Source organism: Lissotriton vulgaris, chromosome 4_1, assembly GCF_964263255.1.
Source record: "Lissotriton vulgaris chromosome 4_1, aLisVul1.2, whole genome shotgun sequence".
NCBI lineage: Eukaryota > Metazoa > Chordata > Amphibia > Caudata > Salamandridae > Lissotriton > Lissotriton vulgaris.
In genome coordinates, this window is record NC_141691.1 from 1,863,265,918 (window position 1) to 1,863,285,183 (window position 19,266).

At 42.3% G+C, this 19,266-nt stretch overlaps 1 protein-coding gene across 1 annotated transcript in view; it reads left to right on the forward strand.

Annotated features, from left to right (window-relative positions):
- ZHX2 (zinc fingers and homeoboxes 2) overlaps positions 1-19,266 on the forward strand; it is a 226,570-nt gene that overhangs the window by 151,163 nt on the left and 56,141 nt on the right. The window contains exon 3 of the mRNA XM_086966168.1: positions 9,059-11,802. Within this exon, the coding sequence (XP_086822294.1) occupies positions 9,213-11,798 (2,586 nt within the window). The 5' untranslated portion in view covers positions 9,059-9,212 and the 3' untranslated portion in view covers positions 11,799-11,802. The remainder of the gene's footprint in view (positions 1-9,058; positions 11,803-19,266) is intronic.

Sequence of the window (19,266 nt, forward strand, 5' to 3'; positions counted from 1 at the left end):
TTGGGTACTACAAATTATCCGTTCTGGTTACTGCCTGAACTTCATCAACACTCCTCCAAACATTCCAGCAAAGTCACACAAACTTTCACCAGATCACCTACACTTCCTCAAACAGGCGGCTCAGTTTCTACTTCTAGAAGGAGCTATAGAACCCGTACCAACGCAAAATCACGGTCGGCATATACTCTTTTTACTTCCTAATACACAAAAAAGATGGCTCTCTCAGACCAATGAGAGAATACAATAATGGGCCGTAACCAATAATTGAAAAAGTAAATTAATTACAAGAAAAGAGATTCAGTATTGTGAGTAAGCTACAATTCATTGCTTATGTTTAGTTTATTTATATCCACCATCACCCACAAACCGTACACAACTCTATCCTATACCACTAACCAATACACTCATTACTAACACAACGCCAATCAACACCATACATAACTACATCCCACTCAGACATACTCCTCCTGCTGTAATTACACCTAACAGTCCACCTTTTATCACTAACAAATATATAATGATCCTTCCATCAGTTGACTTTAAAAAAAAAACCTTCACTCTTTTATCCCTCCACTATCCTTTTTCTATCAAAATTAACAGACTAACATGTTCACTTCTCAAATTCCATATTCCATATTCAACTATACAAATATACTGCCCAAATAACTGAATAACCTATCTACTACTCCAATTACTTCATATTTATACTATACTAATTTTCAACACTAATCCTTTATGGGTTCCGGAGTGGCGTGCTACTCGCCAAAAAAGCGCTTCAACACCCATCAGGGGTAACAAGTAGTGTGGCTCACTGGTTGGAGGCGGCAGACCCGAGAGCAGAGGACGGCCCGGGACCAGGGTTCGATTCCCGGCGCGGCAGGTTTCTGGACCAGGGTCAGCGGACTCGATAATTCTCTCGCCTCGGTGCCCACTCTGGTCAGCGATCACACTCGGCAACTCTGGGCATTAGCTTGCCTCATCTTCACTAACGGCCCCACCAGACCGCCGGGGATGCCTGGTCTCACCCTGGAGATACCCATTAAGGGACCATCTCTCAGGGAAGCCAGGAAGGGTTTCGCAGCAGTCGAAGCGCCTTGGGACCCTCCGGGTAAGTAGTGCGCTATATAAATGCCTATACATTTCATACATACATTACATTACATTACATTACATATGAATGCAAATCTTTCTTCACCTTTTATCCATCCGCTATCCTTCTCACTCCAAGTAACAGACTAATATCCACCACTGAAATTACCTCATATTTCCCCATATTAATTCACCGCTAATCCTTTATAGGCTCCCTGAATGGCATGCGTCAACAAGCGAGCGATAAATAAATACAAACCTTTGTCCTACTCTATCCTTCTGCTACCTTTCCAAATCCAAATAACTGACTAACCTATCCACCACTTAAAATGTACTTGCATGTTTCACTATACTAATTCAACACTAATCCTCTGTGGGTCCCGGAGTAGCGTGCTACCCGCCCAAAAAGCGCCTTGACGCCTTGTCAGGGGTAGTAAGCGCTATATAAATGCAATTACAATACAATACAACTATTGTTTGTATTACGCTTTCTCTTGCATCCAGACAACTCCTTTTTTTTTCCCCATTTTAATTTTTTATTTTTATTTTATACTTGGCTTACCTGTCGAGCGTTGCTGCGATCTCCGAAGAAAGGAAATTCAAGGAAACTCGTCATGATAATATTCAATTTACATTGTCATTTTTATTGAAACGTATTCATTTTAATAGGGAAAACATTTCAAAGTGTCGTTTTAATTCTATTTATTTATTCGAGTGCTTGTGAATACACAATTTTTTGTTTTTCCGTGTGGTGCGTACATCAGTATTCGAAAGATTGAGGGCCCTGGGGGGCCGATATTTAAAAAAAAATTATGTCAGAATCCTTTGAGTGTACTCCACAACTTCCCAAAGTTTCCTGGCGATCGGATGAATGGTGTTTTAATTCGATTTATTTATTGGGTGCTTGTGGATACACGATTTGTTGTTTTTCCGTCTGGTGTGTACATCAGTATTCAAAATATTATGAGGGCCCCGGGGGGGGCGATATTTAAAAAAGTTTTATGCCAGAATCCTTCGCGGGAGTGTACTCCACAACTTCCCAAAGTTTCATGGCGATCGGATGAATGCATAAAGGACAAACAAACAGACAGACATTCGTTTTTATATAGATAGATAGCGCAAACTCAGCCCAGAGGTATTGGAGCGATTGTACATGAGCACCACCTACATTACTTAAGGACAGTTGTTTGTTGGTATACATGGGGAGACTCAATGTTTACTACTATCTTTTTGGTCTGCAGGCGCGCACCACCTGAGCACCCGGGCAGCACCCCCACCACAACATAACTCCGTATCACTAAGCACCACCGAAATATCATTCAGCATCACCTGCACCAGCACATCACCACCCTAGGCCCACCTCAACATCTCTAAACACCATTTCAATGTGCCCAAGGAATATGGCATCTGTTCATTCTCCCCTACTGTCCATCTGCTGCTCCACTATAATTTAGTAACTATTTCCCAAACTCCAGCCCCTCGTATGCCCCCTAATAACAAAAAAAAAAACTATTCCAAACACGCATTACGACAGGCAAAAAGAAGTTGCCACTATCGCAAGGACACAAATATAGAAAACATTTTTATAAAAAATAATTTTTAATGTCGTTCACTTGTATACAATGTCTTCTTGGTGATATATAAAGTAACAAAATGCTTCTAAATATTTGTTATTATAACTTATACACATGTGGCACAGCAGCCACAGTACTCTACAACAAAGCTCACAAAAATTAGGCAAACCAATAGCTCTAGCTAAATACTTCCGAAGGCGAGACCTATGGACTATACCAATGCGAGTTTATTTTCTGAAAACAAAAGGTGTTGGCTAAGGTTGTAGCTGGTTAAACAGCGCCCTCTACAGGCAAAATAAAAAAAACGTGATTTCAACGATGTATTTATTAAATCCGATTTTATTGCAAAACAGATTAAAATAAGAATGCGAAACTAATTACCTCGAGATTAATCTCTGAGTAATAAATGGTCCAAAATGAAACGATGGACCCGGCACAGAGGTCAAAGGTGTCCACATGAACCTGACGCTGGCAGTCTAATACGTTACTTTCGGGAAGCTTGGGAATGCCAGAAGTTAATTATGAGTAGATGGCGTTCTGTCTGAATGGCTGTCTAGCACTCTGTATAGTGACCAAGATAAGACCGAAACATGATGTGTAATAATTTGTTTGCTCTCACTCTCAGCTCACGTTTTACTTAGCCCCGGGTTTCAGATCATGCAATACACATTTTCACCAAACGCATACTCACCTGTAAAATCTACCTGATAAATTGGAAAATGATCTCAAATGACGTAGTTGTACTTGTATGCATGCAGATTTCGGTCACCTGATAAGAGTCTGCCGTGTTATAAAAGAATTCCGGGGAAACAGTGACGTATCAAACATGATGGGCCAACAGCTGCCATGTACACCACAATTACCACTGTTCTCTCGATCACAATAACTACCATTAACATATTTTTAACAGTCTGCTCGAACCAGGTCTAGGGGACCTTATGCATACCAACAGACCAGATTAAGAAAGGGAGACTCCGATTTTTAATTCTTGAGTCTCCCGCACTAAAATTGAGTCCATGAAGAAAATAAATTCTTCCGTGTTTATTGCACCCCCTCCCCCACCCGCCTTTAAAATGTTGGAATGTATGGGAGATGTCCATCACTGAGGTGGATGAGTTATGCGGTGATTAGCAATGCAAAAGGGCTACTGGACATGGCTATGTGCAATGAAAGAAAATACATTTGTAGGAAGATCCCACATGAGTTCCCTAAAGATATATGCAGAGGCTATTGTGTATACATTCTAGAATCGAGATAGTAAATAGTGATATTTGCAATGGAAAAGAGTAGAAAATAAACAGAGAAATTCAGTGTCAACATCGATGGGATGCCTTCTATTTATGCCCAGAAGATGGATATATATGCTATTAAGTAATCTGCCACAATTCTGGTGCCATTAAAATTTGGCATATGTTTGAGTTTTGATATTATGTGAAGATAATATGGCTTTGAGAGTATATGTAGACAGCTCTTTTTATCAGTTTGCCTAGGAGAAGAACAGTATGATTTGGCGATCATTTAATCTAGACACTTCTGAGTTCATCCTGGAACATGCCGGATTCCAGAGAATGGTTGATGATGCTCTGGCTGGGTTGGCAGCACAGCTATTAACGAGGATGTCCTTGAATGATTGTGCTGGACATGGTTCAACCAGTGATCCTGATGTGCCACAAGCTTTCTTATGGATGTTGAAATCATTAGTATCGAAAAGGTTGAAGCACAGTAGTCTTTAATGAGGAGTGGTTTGAGGGGTAGTGTAGGACTGTAGCCCCCCGCCCCCCTTTTGATTTTGGATTAAGATATTTTCATCAACAACGTAAGCTTCCGAAATAATGCGATATGCTAAATAGCCACAAATGTTTTTTTGAGTTGGCCATTTTGGATGTGCCTATTCGGGTTCACAAATTCAGAGATTATCTTGTGCAGTAGCTAAATAAATGTGTTGTAGGGAGCGTAGCGTTTTCAGCGTTATAGATTGTGGAGTAAAATTGCAAAATAAGTAGCCAAGCTAAAGAGAAATTAGGATGTGAAAGATACATTAGCAGAGTTTCCTGGATGAGCAGAGATTCACTTTCTGGAGCAGTATAGTTTACAAAGGTTTTTGTTTGTGGTGATCAAGCTATTCCTCGTGTCTGCTTCATGGAGCGAATTCTCATGAGGATGTTGTAACTTGCATGGATTCCTTTGTTTTGAGATCAGATCGTAAATATGCATTTATTGTTCAAATATCTTTTGTTAATGAGATAAAAGAGTTGGCGAGTGAACTTTCTTCGTGGCAGGTTTGTAGTAAATAAGTTGGTTTATTGGGATGAAATGGGTGAGGAGTCACTCTGGTTCAGGAGCGACAATACAAGATTGGAAGGTAATGGGGATGAGGGTAAAAAATTGAAGGATGTGTGCATGGTGGGAGATTAGGGTATTGAGAGTGAATAGTTGAGGAATAAGAGCGTGCAGGAGCAAGCAGAGGTGAAGGAGGATGAATATAGAAGGGATGTAGTCTGTGTATGTTAGACAGCAGAATGCTACCCCAAAACATAGATACCCCAAAATTGACCTCATTAAGTAATCCCACAGTTTGTTGGGTCGGAGATGGTGTTAAACCTCATCAATATCATGAGGCTGTGTGTCCCAGCGTTAAGGCACATCCTGAACCATCAATTCAACAGAGTAAAAAAAAAGTCACAAAATAATGCGGACCTCTCAATAATTGAGTTTTAGACCAATGAAATGTTAGTTTTTATTACAAAAAATTTAAATAGGCGATACAAAATAAATGTAGTGAAGTCTCTCAGATGCGAAGTTATAAAGATTAGGTAAAAATCCGAAATTATTCTAAATCCTAAATGAGCAGTAAAATGAGAAAGAAATTGGACAGCATCAAGGAAAGCTTAGAACATTCTGGCTCCCCCCCATAATTGAGAGTTCTTTATAAACAGCTGCATTTAAGATTAGTAATTCTGCAGATTCGTCATGCTGTGAGCAAATGTATCAATTCATCAGACAATCAAAACACAAGAAAAATAAACGTCATTACCTTAACACACAAAGACCGTCCCATTTTCTTGAATAATTAGTCAACACCCTCTGTTGTAATGTAATTCCGGAGATGTTCAAACAAATATGAAATATTTGACAATAGGACTTTCTTCAAATGAATAGGTTGTGAAGAAGGGAAAATATAGCTACACATAACAATATCTACATCTGCACCAAGGAAAATGTAGTGAGCACAACCACAATGGAATAAACAATTGTGACTTCATCTAGACTGTGTGCTGCGGAAACTTTAGTGAATGAATGGTGGTGAGGTGGAGTTGGGGGGCCGGTGGGCAAGCACAAGGGAGTGATAGATGGCTTCCATCTTGTTCAAGATTACTTTTTACTCAGAAATGTGGCCTAACTAAAACATACTAAGAACTACACTTATGTTCATTCTAATAATTTAGTTTAGAATTGTGTGAAAATTTGCAGTACACATTGCTAATCATGTACAAAAATGTGAACCCACAAAACTTTTCTACATATGCGTGAGGCGAATTAAACTTAATACGAGATCTGTTGGGTGCAGGATTGCAAGTAGAGGAGGATAGGAATTATAGTCCAGAAGTGAAGATTCCCTGGAGAGAATAGAGTGAATGTTATAAGGTTGTATTAGGTGAGGAGTAAGGCACTTGAAGGTGACAGAAAACAGTAGTAATATCTATGATTGTGAGTAAGGAGATCATTGTCATAGAGAGAGTGAGATGTAAATAAAGTTGGTGAGAGTGTATGGCAAAGTAGGCATGGATGGAGATGGCTGAAAGATGGGTACTAATAAGTTTGAGTCAGGAGAGGTAGAATTAGACGTAGCAGGAAGTGGTGGGGAGATGGGATATTATGGTAAGGGAAGAGAGCTGGATTAACCTCTGTATTAACCGCTTCCGTGCGTCGGACAGCCCACGCCGTATGACGTCACAGTGGGCGGAGGACGGCCAGTGGCCGTCCGAACCGCACACGTGTGGAATTCTCCAGCACAGCGGGGGAATTCTGACCGCAGCAAAGCGGTGAAAACATTTCTCGTTTGCATACTAAGGTAGGCGACAGTGTTGCAATATTTTCAAGCAAATGTTTGTCTGAATGTCAATCTTCTACTATCCTGCTGGCTGAATGTTTTAGAACTGAAATGTTGGCATGCAATATATATGTGGGCATTGGACTATTAAGAATGCAAGTTTTTTCCCCTTGTTCCACCCGGTACTTGATACATCACGCTTTCTGCTTTAGATTCTAGACTGGAAATAGTTTCAAAATAATTGGTAAAGGAAAAGAGTAATGGATGAACAGTGCCAGATTGGTAGTGTGGAGTACTAACAAATGGAAAGGCATGACACATCCAGATGCAAATATGCATGTGAAAGGTTTTTATGGCAATAATCAAACCATAAGTAGCCAGCTATGAAAGTCTAGTTAATAGTTTACTTCAAATTGTTTAATATGTTGATCTGAAAAAGACACGTTAGTGATAGATTCCTTACCTTAGAATTACCCCAAGGCGTCAGACTGGATCCGAGAAGTTTTCGTCAGCAGTACCTCTGCGCATCCGAAGGTGGCGTCATGCGGCTCCACGTCTGTCGTAGGGGTTGTGATTGCTGGGATGACATCGCAGCAGTTACTTAGACGCCGTCCTCACGCGCTGATGTCCGTTCTTTTTCTGCACCAGCAAGCGCAGATCCGGAGAGAGTGGTCCCCCCAGTCAATTTTTGACTGAGTTTTTGGGGGACTATTGTCTGTCTTTTTTTAGTCTAGCGAGTCCTGGTGCTGTAGGGATACCCCGTTTGAAATCTTGCGAAGTTTGTCCCCGCATGATGTCGTTGACAGACCCGCACAGCGTCTCTACTGCCTGGGGCGCAACCATGACATTGTTGTGTCCCGACTGCCAGGCCATGGCTCCGAAAACATTGCGGGAGCGGTCCCAGAAGTTGCTTGAGGCCCGGGAGTCTGCTCCGCGCCATTCAAGGTCCCAGTGCCCTGCGAGGTTGAGGGGCCGGTCACGGAGCCGCCACCATCGTTCAACGAAGTCTTCGCTCTCGGGGTCAGTTAAGACTAAGCACAAAAAGTCAAAGAAGCGCCGTCGCTCTCCGCCTTTCCCTAGCCTGTTGCGCGATGAGTGCTGAGGGATTGGGTGGTGCCGCCTCGCGGCTCCAGAGGAGCCTACGCAGTTGCCGACGGCCTACCCACCTTTCCCGGGTCCGTCTGTGACTCCGGCTCAGCTACAGGACTTCCTGTCAGCTATGGCTCGCCTTTTTGGGCCGTCAGGCCCTCGGGCCCCGCGGATTTGCTTTTCTTCGCCGATGGCTCCGGCCTCTGCGCAGCGGCTCTGCCGTCTGGACCCAAAACGTGCGTTCTCATTCTATTTGAACCGCACACAACAGTTCCCGGTGGATGACTAGCTCTTTGTTGGCTACATGTGTGCTGAGAAAGGTCTGGCTATGCACAAGCGGACCATCTCTCGGTGGATCGTTCTGTGCATCAAGGTATGCTATTCCTTGGCTAAAAAGGAGCCTCCAGTGAGGCTATGCACCCATTCTACCAGAGTGACAGCAGCAACTATTTCCTTGGGACGGGGAGTTCCCTATATGACATCTGTCAGGCAGCTACGTGGGTCTTGCTGCACACGTTTATCAAGCACTACTGCCTGTACAACCAAGTCGGGAGAGGCTGCTTCTTTGGCCGTTCTGTTCTCCGCGTGTTTCTGGTGTGATCTTGGTTCGCAGAACCACCAGCGGGGTGGGTATTGCTGGGGTATCTATTCTAAGGTAAGGAATCTATCACTAGCTTGTCTCTTTCAGATGCACAAGTTACTTACCTTCGGTAACGATATATCTGTAAGAGACATTAGTTGGTGATAGATTCCTTTCCGCCCACCCTTCATCCCCGTTCTGCAAACTCATTTCTAGGGTTAAGGTCATCCCTTTCAGGGCCCTAGTTTCAATGCACCAGTGGTCAGTATCTTGCATGGCTCTGCGTTCCTGGCGTGGAAAGTCATGTACAGAACTGACGTGAGGGCGCTGTCTAAGTACCTGCCGCAACGTTATCCCAGCAATCACGCCGCCTACAGCGGATGCGGAGCCGCACAATGCCAACTTTACGCACAGGGGGAAGAATTTCCGGATCCAGTCTGACACCTGGGGTTAACTCTAAGGTAAGGAATCTATCACTAACTAATGTCTCCTACAGATGTATTGTTACCGAAGGTAAATAACTTGTGTTTTTTGTTGGTATTTATTGGTGGGCTTACCTTCAACACAAACACATACATTGTTCCTCTTAAGTTGATAGCAGTACCTATAAATAAGGTTTCATTTGTCATTTTCTTTAGAAGAGAAACTAAATATTGTGTTTATCTTTTTTTGCAGGTGCCAGGCATCCCAGTTAAACTTAACAAATGGGAGTGGTGTTCGAATACTTTGAGGAATACAGCACTTAACCAATAAACGGAGATGTTTAAATTTATTTAAGCAACCGCTATAGATTCTTTGTTTTTTTGTTGTAAAACTCTGCATTCTTAAAATGGCAAGCAAAAGAAAGTCCACCACTCCATGTATGGTACGAGCTTCAGAAGTCGTAGAGCAGGATGATCTTGAAGACGATGTTTTGAACAGTCGATGTGTAAGCCCTGCACTACGGGAATGTAAGGATGACTGGTCAATACATAAGGAGAACTCCAGGAAAGAGTGTGAAATAGTGGAGGGGAAACCATCCATTGAGAGTCAATCTAAGAAACAGCAGGGAGGCTATGAATGCAAATACTGCCCTTACTCAACACTAAATCTTACCGAATTCACAGAGCACGTGGACATGCAACATCCAAATGTCATCCTCAACCCCTTATACGTTTGTGCAGAGTGTGATTTCACAACAAAGAAATATGACTGCCTGTCTGACCATAATATAAAGTTCCATCCCGGAGAGAATAACTTCAAGCTTAAGTTAATGAAACACAATAATCAGACTGTTCTAGAACAGTCCATAGAGGGTAATAACAGTGCTGCTAATTTTGCAAACAGCTGCCATGCAAACCATGAAGATGATGAAAGCATGTCTGCCGGGATCTCGATAAGTAAAACACCCATTATGAAACTGGGTAAAGCTAAACAAGAAGTCAAAAAGGGATCCAGGAAACTTGAAGAAGCAGCTGTGGATGTAAAACAGCAGCGAGCGAGCCCTTGCTTTATACCTGAAACCACTAACCTTTCTGCCTATATTAATGGAACTGAAATGCTGCAAGATGGATTGGCTCATGTGATGCCTTCCGTTCAGCTGCCACCAAATATAAACCTTCTACCCAAAATCCCTGTTCCTCTCAACAGTACCAAATACAATTGTGCACTAGATACAAATACAACTCTAATCAACTCCTTCAATAAATTCCCCTACCCCACTCAGGCAGAGTTATCATGGTTAACTGCAGCCTCCAAACACCCAGAGGAGCAGATCAGAATCTGGTTTGCTACCCAGCGTCTAAAACATGGAATAAGTTGGTCCCCTGAGGAGGTGGAAGAAGCAAGAAAGAAGATGTTTAATGGCACCATCCAGCATGTGCCCCAGACGTTTACAGTGCTGCCATCTCAACTGTCGTCCACAACATCAACAAAAATGTCACAGCCACTCATACAGACTGCTTTGCCCTGCCAGATTCTTGGCCAGACTGGCTTAGTTTTGACCCAGGTCACAAATGGATCAGCGGTTGCCTGCTCTCCTTTCACCTTCACTGTTGCTGGTGCAGCTAATCAAAGTCAGAAGCGCCCCATGCAAAACCAGGAAGTTCCTCCAGAAGTCAAGCGGCCATACACAACTAGAAGACACATCAATCAAATGCAGCCACAAATCGATGAATCTCAGCAGATAGAGGAACAAGAAAATGAAGATTCTTCATCCACACCCCACAACACACCCAAGAACAGTGCAAGAGTAGGAACACCACCACATGAACGAAAGAAGACCAAGGAACAAATAACAACACTGAAGACTAGTTTCCTTAAAAGTCCATTTCCAGATAATGCCGAAGTGCATAGATTAATAAATACCACAGGCCTTCCGAAGGGTGAAATTAAAAAGTGGTTCAGTGATTACAGGTATAGAAGCCAGAAGGGCATTGCTAACATAACCAGTGAGTCAGTAGTGAAAGAACAAATGGCAATTGCTGCAAGATCTCCACGGACTTACAACTTGTTTCCAGAGCTGCCACCCCAGAGGTGCAAGGAAAAAAATGGAAATCATCTTCGAATACTAGAGAATAGTTTCACCAAAAGCTCTTTCCCAGCTCAAGAGGAAATAGAAAGGTTGAGGCTGGAGACTAAGTTAAATAGAAGAGAAATTGATGCATGGTTCAAAGAAAGAAGAAAGCTCAGAGATAATATGGAACAAGCTGTTTTAGACTCTATGGGTTCTCAGAAACGAACAAAAGATCGCAGCGTCCAAAATGGATCTATAGGTCAGAGTGGACGGCATAACAGCCCTGATTTAGTTAGCTATTTTTCTGTGGTGGAAAATAGGAGTAAACAGGAACAGCTTCATTTTCTTAAGAGTACATTTGCAAAAACCCAGTGGCCATCTCCTCAGGAGTATGACCAGTTGGCATATCAAACTGGCCTTGTTAGAACTGAAATAGTACGCTGGTTTAAGGAAAATCGCTATTTTCTCAAATCTGGAACCTTGAAGTGGATGGAGCAGTACCAAAAGCTGTGCAATAGTATCAGTCAGCAAAATGAGGACGATGAACCTTCAAAAGTAACTGGAAACCCAAAGAATGGTATAAAGGTTTTAAAGCAATATTACAATGAACATAAGGAGCTGAATGAAGAGCACTTGGACAAACTGGTGACAAAGTCTAAAATGACTTATGAAGAAGTGCGAGACTGGTTTTCCAAAAGGAGGACTGATGAAGCAATAAGCACATCAGAAAAAAGTAAAGGGGAAGAAGGCAGCACGGAGAATGAATTGGGTGGTTCAGATTGGATGGACACAGCTGCTATTGAAGATGAGGTTGCAGGCTCCGACGGTACTGATAGCTGGAGTCAAACAGCGCAAGATACACATGCAGATTTGCCAGATTCGGACTCTGAAAGTGAATCTGGAGACAACTCCCACACTTAAACAGGTATTGATATTCAGATAATTAAGAAGTCTTAAAGTCTTATTACCATTGGAAATTGTTTTTCACATTGATGCAGTGAATCTGTGGGACTACTTTTGTGTGCTTTTAAAATATGTGGCTTGTGAATTTGAAGATATGCTTGAGTGTGTGGAAGACACAGTAAAGTATACAGAAAAGTAATGGATGGAATGCTTGAGTTGATCTCAGCCACTGGTAGACACTCTGGGCCTCAGCCAAGTCCCTTGTTGTTTTGCACACCATGCCACCTAAGATTGGTCCCAGCCATATGCAAATCAGTCATAACCCAGCTCCAGTGAACAGTTTGGCCCTAACAGATTGGTATGCCCAGACGTGGGTCTCTTGCTCACAGTGCTACCTGAAACATGCTATACCTGGCGGATGAGCCTTAATCTGGGTCACACCAGTCCTGGGATGCTTGTGTTCCTGTTCAGTGAGGGCCTGGCCTGTGCGTTCAGACTGAACGGTTCCAATTGCAGCAGGGTCAAGATTGACTTGCCTATGGCTGGGACCAGATTTAACTATCTGTGCTCAAATTGAGGTGGCATGGTGTGCAGAAAACGATGGACTGGGATGCGACCTGTGCGAGTGCCAGTGGCTGAGATTAATTCAATCATTCCATCCATCACCTTGTAGTTGCAGTTGCCACCCATGGAACAGGCATTAGTCTTATTGCCTCTGCTGGTAGTGGATATAGCGCTTGTGAGAGGAACCAGGCAAAGACCTTATTGATTTTGCTTGGTTTCTGGGTTGAGTAATTTCTGTTGCGTGCACTATGCCCAGCCACACAAGTGGAATAGCGTTTTTATGAAGTATGCAAACAATGGGTGGTAGGAATTCTGTGCCTGAATTCAGGTTTCGGCACTTTCCCTCACAGAAATATGACAAATGGGATGGATTTAGCCAAAGATTGAGATTTGCAGTGCATTATTGGTAAGAAAACGTACATATTGGGGTCCATGCAAATCAATCCACCCTGGAGTGTGTCTAGTTTTCAGAAATATCCTGATTTGGTAGATTCCTGGGCTTAACATGCGCAGCCACTCGCATCACTAAAATGGGGTTTCTCCTCTCTAAAATGTGATGTCAGCACGATTAGTTTTGGGACCTTTCTTATCCAGGCCGATAAGCCCACCCACACAAGTGGGGTACCCTTTTTATCAGTGTGGAAACTCAACCTAGTAGAACATTTAGTTTTACTAATTAGACTCCTCTCGGTTTGTGGCTTCCTGTTGGAAACCAATGTGCATTAAAGGACACTTTTTGCAAAATGCCCTCTGAATCGTTAGGTAGTATGAGTAGCCCGAAACACAGAGGTATACAAATGCAAATTATTGCTAAACCCAGAGTCTTAGAAGGATCTGACGGACCTAACTGTATGCTACTTTTGTAAATCGCCCATCAGGGGAAAAAAAGTACAGATGAAAACGTTGTATCAAATTACTTTTTTTATTCATTTTTTGCTACTTTTTTTTTTTTTTTTTTTTTTTTTCTATCCTCATATTGCGAAAATTTTATGTGTATGGAAGATTTGGTTTCTACCTCTGAAGTTTTTTTTTTGTACCGTCACTGCCCAATGGTCTCTCTTGTCATGGGAGTTTTCCCTTTTTTTTGTTTGTTCAGAGGAGATCATTTGCCATTTACATATAAACATATCTGTAGTCGAGAGGGGCGGAGATAGACATCTTGGCTACTCTGAGTATCATACTCATATTCCAGATTATGCTTTCGCTTTAATCATAGGACAGTGTGTTCTACCCTTTCCTCAGAAGTTAGGTGTTTTTTCCATGATTTCCCAATAATTAAACCTCTTACTAAATTTGCCCCTTTTGTCTAGTTTATTTATTCTTATAGCTGAGTTAATCCACTCTCCATGCGTTGGGGGTGATGGCCCAATCCACTTAATGCATATCTCCCTTCTAGCTATCACCATTAACACAAAAAGTAGCTTTGCTTCCATTACTGTTAATTTTACTTGCTCTGATGAGTTACCAATCCCAAAAAGAATAAGAGTTGTACTTACTTTTAGGTGTTTTCGTAATATCAAACTTAGCGTCTTACCAACTTCTTCCCAGAATATTCTCCGGGATGGGCAGCTCCAGAACATATGAACATCATCTGCCCTTTCTTCCCCACATTTAGGGCATTTTTTAATTCCTGCGTTTTTAAATTTTGAACGTTTTTTCGGTGTCCAATAGGCTCTATGTAGGGTGTAAAGATGATTTCTTTTCAATGCCGCAGATTTTAATGTTGACCAACATTTCTCTATTGAATCTTCCCATAGATTTACTAGGTCTTCCATATCCAGATCTTTCCCCCAGATTTGATCTACTATGTGAGAGTTTTCATCGTCTTCCATTATAAAAGTCCAAAACCATTTTGCTACCTCCTTGTTTATGGGTAGGATTGTTGTCATTTCTTTTTCCAAGGTTTTAGTATCTTTATCATGTGTTGGTATTGTCTTTGCCCAGCTGTTTAGTTGATAAAACTTACATTTTGATATTGCTCCGTTGGAGATTTTACGCATTTCTTCCCATGAAATCAATGTTGACCCATTTAGGAGTTGACCCCAATAATTAATGTTGTTTTGTTTTAAGGGGGTGGCCATGACATCTTTCAGACAGTCCGGAGTTGCGGGAGAGTTCCATATCGGTGCCATTGCACTATAGTAGGGAATTTGTAGGATCGTTCTAATTTGTATCCAAAGTTTTACTGCCTCCTTTAGAACCTTTAGCTTGATTTTCTTAAAGTATTTTTGGTGACCAAATTTGAAGAGAAAATGGTCCTCAGCTTCTGTCATCGCTTGCAAATATTCGGGGTAGTATTGATGTATTCCTAGGAGAGCCCGTATATTTTTAAATTGAAAAGCCCTATAGTATTCTGTCAAATCCGGACTTGCAATCCCTCCTTTCTCTTTTTTCCTACTGAGCTTTCTCCACGATATTCTGGTTCCCTTGGAGGCCCATATAAAACTTGCAAGCTCTCCCTGTAGCTTTTTCAATTCGGCTTTTTTAAATTCCAGTGGAATAGTGTTGAACAGAAAGGTATATTTTGGGAGTATAGTCATTTTTATAATGTTAGATCTCCCTATAAAGCTTAAAGGTAGGCTAGTCCACACTTAAAGTAGTTTTCTTACCTCTCGGCCTACTCTATTTAGATTGTTTTGTGGTATTTTATCCATATTCTTATTTACCAAGATGCCCAAGTATCTTATCTCTTTTTTTTATATTGGGACTATTAAAATGAGTATTCCATGTCATTATTTCTGTTTTTGTGTGGTTTACTGAATATCCTGAAACTTGACCAAATTTGCTAATGATTTTTTCTATATCTGGTTTAGATTTAACATATTTATCCGTGAATAGCATCAGATCATCTGCGTAGAGTGCTAGCTTTTTCTCCCATCCCTGATATTTAAAGGGAGTTATTTCCTTACAGCTTCTGAGTTTGTTTGCTAGGGGTTCTATGTATAAGTTGAAAAGCAGGGGAGAGAGAGGGCACCCTTGTCTCGTACCTCTGCCAATTTTGATATTGCTCGAAAGGCTGCCATTGACCAGAATTCTTGATCTAGGATTTTTGTAAATTTCTCCTACTGCGTGTAGGAAGTAATCCCCTAGATTATTTTTGATCATTATACCATTTAAGAAAGCCCAGTTTACTCTATCGAATGCCTTAGCGGCATCGATAGTTAGTATTGTGAGAGGAATGTTTTTTTTTTTTTATTTCAAAAGTTTTTTATTGGTTGTTACAGCATAGACATATATAAAGCAAGTCCATTAGTGTAATATGAGTCATAAATTTACGAATCAAAATTACTGTACGCTACAGTACATCATAGTAAATGTCAGTACAAAAGTACAACAGTAGAGCACGTATCACATACTCACAACAATTCAGTAACAGACATTGTATTTCAACAGCATTTTACTCATTCATGAAGGACAATTATTTACGGTGGCTAGGAGTGCAATGAAGGCAGTCGGGCAGCATATGTTGGTGGGTCGTGGACGGTGTGTGGGCCCATCTAAGGTGGCTTACGTGTCGTGAAGTAGTTATCGAGAGTCGACCATAGTTTTCTCGTGGCAGGACGCCACGGTGTCTGAAGGAGTGTAATATTGTCTGCTCCACGTAAGCTAATTATCCAATTTAACCACCCTGCGTAGTTGGCCTTGCTGGTATCTTTCCAGTTGCTGAGGACTGTCTTAACTGCAGCCGAGAGGAGGAGGTCAAGTAATGCCCTATCATCTGCATCAAGGGATGGGTCCTGGGTGAACCCGAAAACTAGGTAAGGGAGCTCTTTCACCGGTGAGATGTGGAATAACTTTGAGATCAAGTCGAATATATTCTCCCAGAATTGCGCCACGCAGTCGCATTCGAGGATGATGTGTGATAAGTCACCCTCCGCGCGTTTGCAATTCCAGCAAAAGGCATCTGGGGAGAGGTTGTGTGCAAATAATCGTGCAGGGGTCCAGAAGGCTTTGTGTAAGAGCCAGTATTTTGTCTGTGATAGTGTAGGGCTGATTTTGTGTCTCGTGCAGGATATCCATGCGTTGGTCCAATCTGAGTCTGTGATTGGCCTAGATGAAAGGTTATTCCAGAATTGTGTGATTGGGGCAGTAAGGCCAGATTGTTGGGGACGGCTGAGTTTATAGAGAAAGGAAACCTGGTGTCCTAGTCTGTTTAGTCTGGCAAGGTATGGTGGGAGTGAGGGCGGTGTCGGGGAGAGTTTAAGTTTGGACAAAGCCGTTTTTACGTTTAGGAAGTTATAGAATTCAATTGGTGCAAGATCGTATTTGATTTGTAGGTCGCTGAAGGGAATAGGGTATTCCCCCGCGTACAGCTGGTGTGGGAACAGTATGCCTTTTTTGATCCATGTCTCGTTGTGCATGGGCTTGCCCTTGTACAGAATGTTACGGTTGTCCCAAAGGGATTCCCATCGTGAGCCCCGGATGTTGTTTTCTAGGAGTCTATCAAACTTTAGGAGAGCAGATTTTGTGTTATGAAATATCGATTTAGAATGGGTCAGTTTGTTCAGGTTGGATGAGAGGGCCGCGCTAGGGGAGATACCGTTAAGAATTTGCTCCTCAATTTCTAGCCATACTGGGGTGTATTCAGGTGAGGGAGCGAGCCAGTGAGCTCCTTGTTTGGCTAGGAAAGCGGTCTCATATCTCTTAAAGTCTGGTAAATTGACCCCTCCCGCGGATTTGTCTAAGCGAAGCTTTTTTATGCTGATTCTTGCCCTTTTCCCTTTCCATAGGAAATTAGAGATGGCCATGTCTAGTTTGTGATAGAAGTCTGGTGTGAGGATTAGTGGGAGCATAGATATGAGGTAATTAACTAGAGGTGAAATCATCATCTTGATGGTTTCCACCCTACCCCACCAAGTGATGAAACGGGGGGACCACCCCTCTAGTTGCGTCTTGATTTTATTTAAAGTGATTTTTTCATTTCGATGGAGGGTCTCCATGAGGGAGTCACCAAACTCGATACCTAGGTACTTCACAAACTCTGGTTGCCAACATAGCCCTGAGTCTCCCAGCACCTCTTTGGTGGTTAAAATATTGAGTGGTTTGACCTCAGATTTATCCCGGTTGAGTTTGTATCCTGAATGGGAAGAGTAACTATCTATGGTGGACATTAGTGCAGAGATTGAAGATTCTGGTGATTCCGTTACAATCAGGATATCGTCCGCATAGGCGGCGAGTTTGACGCACTTATCCCCGAATTTCACACCTTTGATGTTATCATTTTTTTTTATATGTGCAATTAGGGGCTCCATTGCCAAGAGGAAAAGTGAAGGGGAGAGGGGGCAGCCCTGTCTAGTCCCTTGTTCTAAGGTAAAGGCGTCCGACAATGAACCATTTATAGCAATGCGTGCGGAAGGTGACCGGTATAGGGCCATAACCAAATCAGTGAAAGTTTCTCCCAGATTAGAGGCGGACATGCAGCTCTTGAGAAAAGACCAGGAGACTCTGTCAAACGCCTTCTCTGCGTTGAGGGTAATGGCTACGGCCGGGGCTGCGAGCATTTTGGCTTTTTCAATGACGTGACAGAGGATCCTCGTATTATCGTTAGACATGCGCTGTTTCATGAAGCCTACTTGTGATGTGCTGATTAGCTTTGGGAGTTGTAAATTTAGACGTGTGGCGAGGATCTTTGCATAAATTTTGCAATCTAAGTTAATTAGGGAGATTGGCCTGTAATTTTTGGTTAGCAGAGGGTCTTTACCATCTTTAGGTATGACTATGATGGTAGCTTCACTCATGGAATTGGTAATACTTTTTGTTACGCTAAAGGATTGGAATAGTTTTAGGAGAGTTGGGCTCAGGGAGTTTGTGAGTTCTTTATAGAAGCTGGCTGAGAACCCGTCAGGACCCGGTGCTTTCTTACGTTTAAGCGTCTTAATGGACGCTGATATTTCCTGAAGGGTAATCGGAGAGTTCAGTGTGTCCTTATCAGTACCGTTTAGTTTAGGAAGACCCAGTGAGGTCAGGTACCTGTTACACTCTTCCGAGTCAAAGTCTAGGTTATTTTTGTACAAGTCTTGGTAAAATGATTTGAACGTATTAAGAATTAGATTCTGCTTTGTTTGGATGGCATTGTTGCTATCTTTAACTGAGGCAATGTTGAATTGCTTATTTTTATGTTTTAGATATGACGCTAAGATCTTCCCAGCTTTGTTGCCCTCACATGTTCTTAGAGCCTTAAACTTATTGATCCAGACCCCTGCCCTTCTGCTGAGTATCGAGTTGTATTCATATTTGAGTTTGGTGAGGTCGTTTAAAATCTTCGAGTTTTGGAGATCTGCTATATGGGCGGTTTCCAGCTTTTTGATGTTGTCTTCCAGAGTGGACAAGTCTTTGTTTAATTTTTTGTTAGTTTGAGCTCGGATGCCTATTATTACTCCTCTCAAAGTGGCTTTGAGTGCCTCCCAAACACTCGCTATGTCTGAGTCGGGGGTGTCATTATGTTTGAGGTAGTCAAGGATGGCCTCCTCGATTTTTCGTTTGTTTTCTGGCTCGGAGAATATTTCGTCATTGAATCTCCATCTTTTAGGGGGGAGAATGGAACTGGAACCCACTAGTTTGGTCTGTATGCTTGAGTGGTCGGAAATCAATTTAGGGGCAATACTGGTTTCTTCGATGAGGTGGGTGAATGGGCTATTAATGAGGATATAATCTATCCTCGAGTAGGAATTATGAGGAGGCGAGTAGAAGGTGTAATCACGGCCATCAGGGTGTTGGAGTCTCCATGAGTCGTGTAAGTTGAATCTGGAGCATAGGCGGTGTAAACTAGTATGTGAGCGTGTGGGGTGGTAGGCGCAATTCGAGTGTCGATCGGTGATTGGGTCTAGTGGCAGGTTGAAATCGCCCCCCACAATTAGTAGTTCTCCCTGGGGAATACAATCTAGGGTCGGGGCTAGTGAATCCCAGAACTCTGGATCGTCAT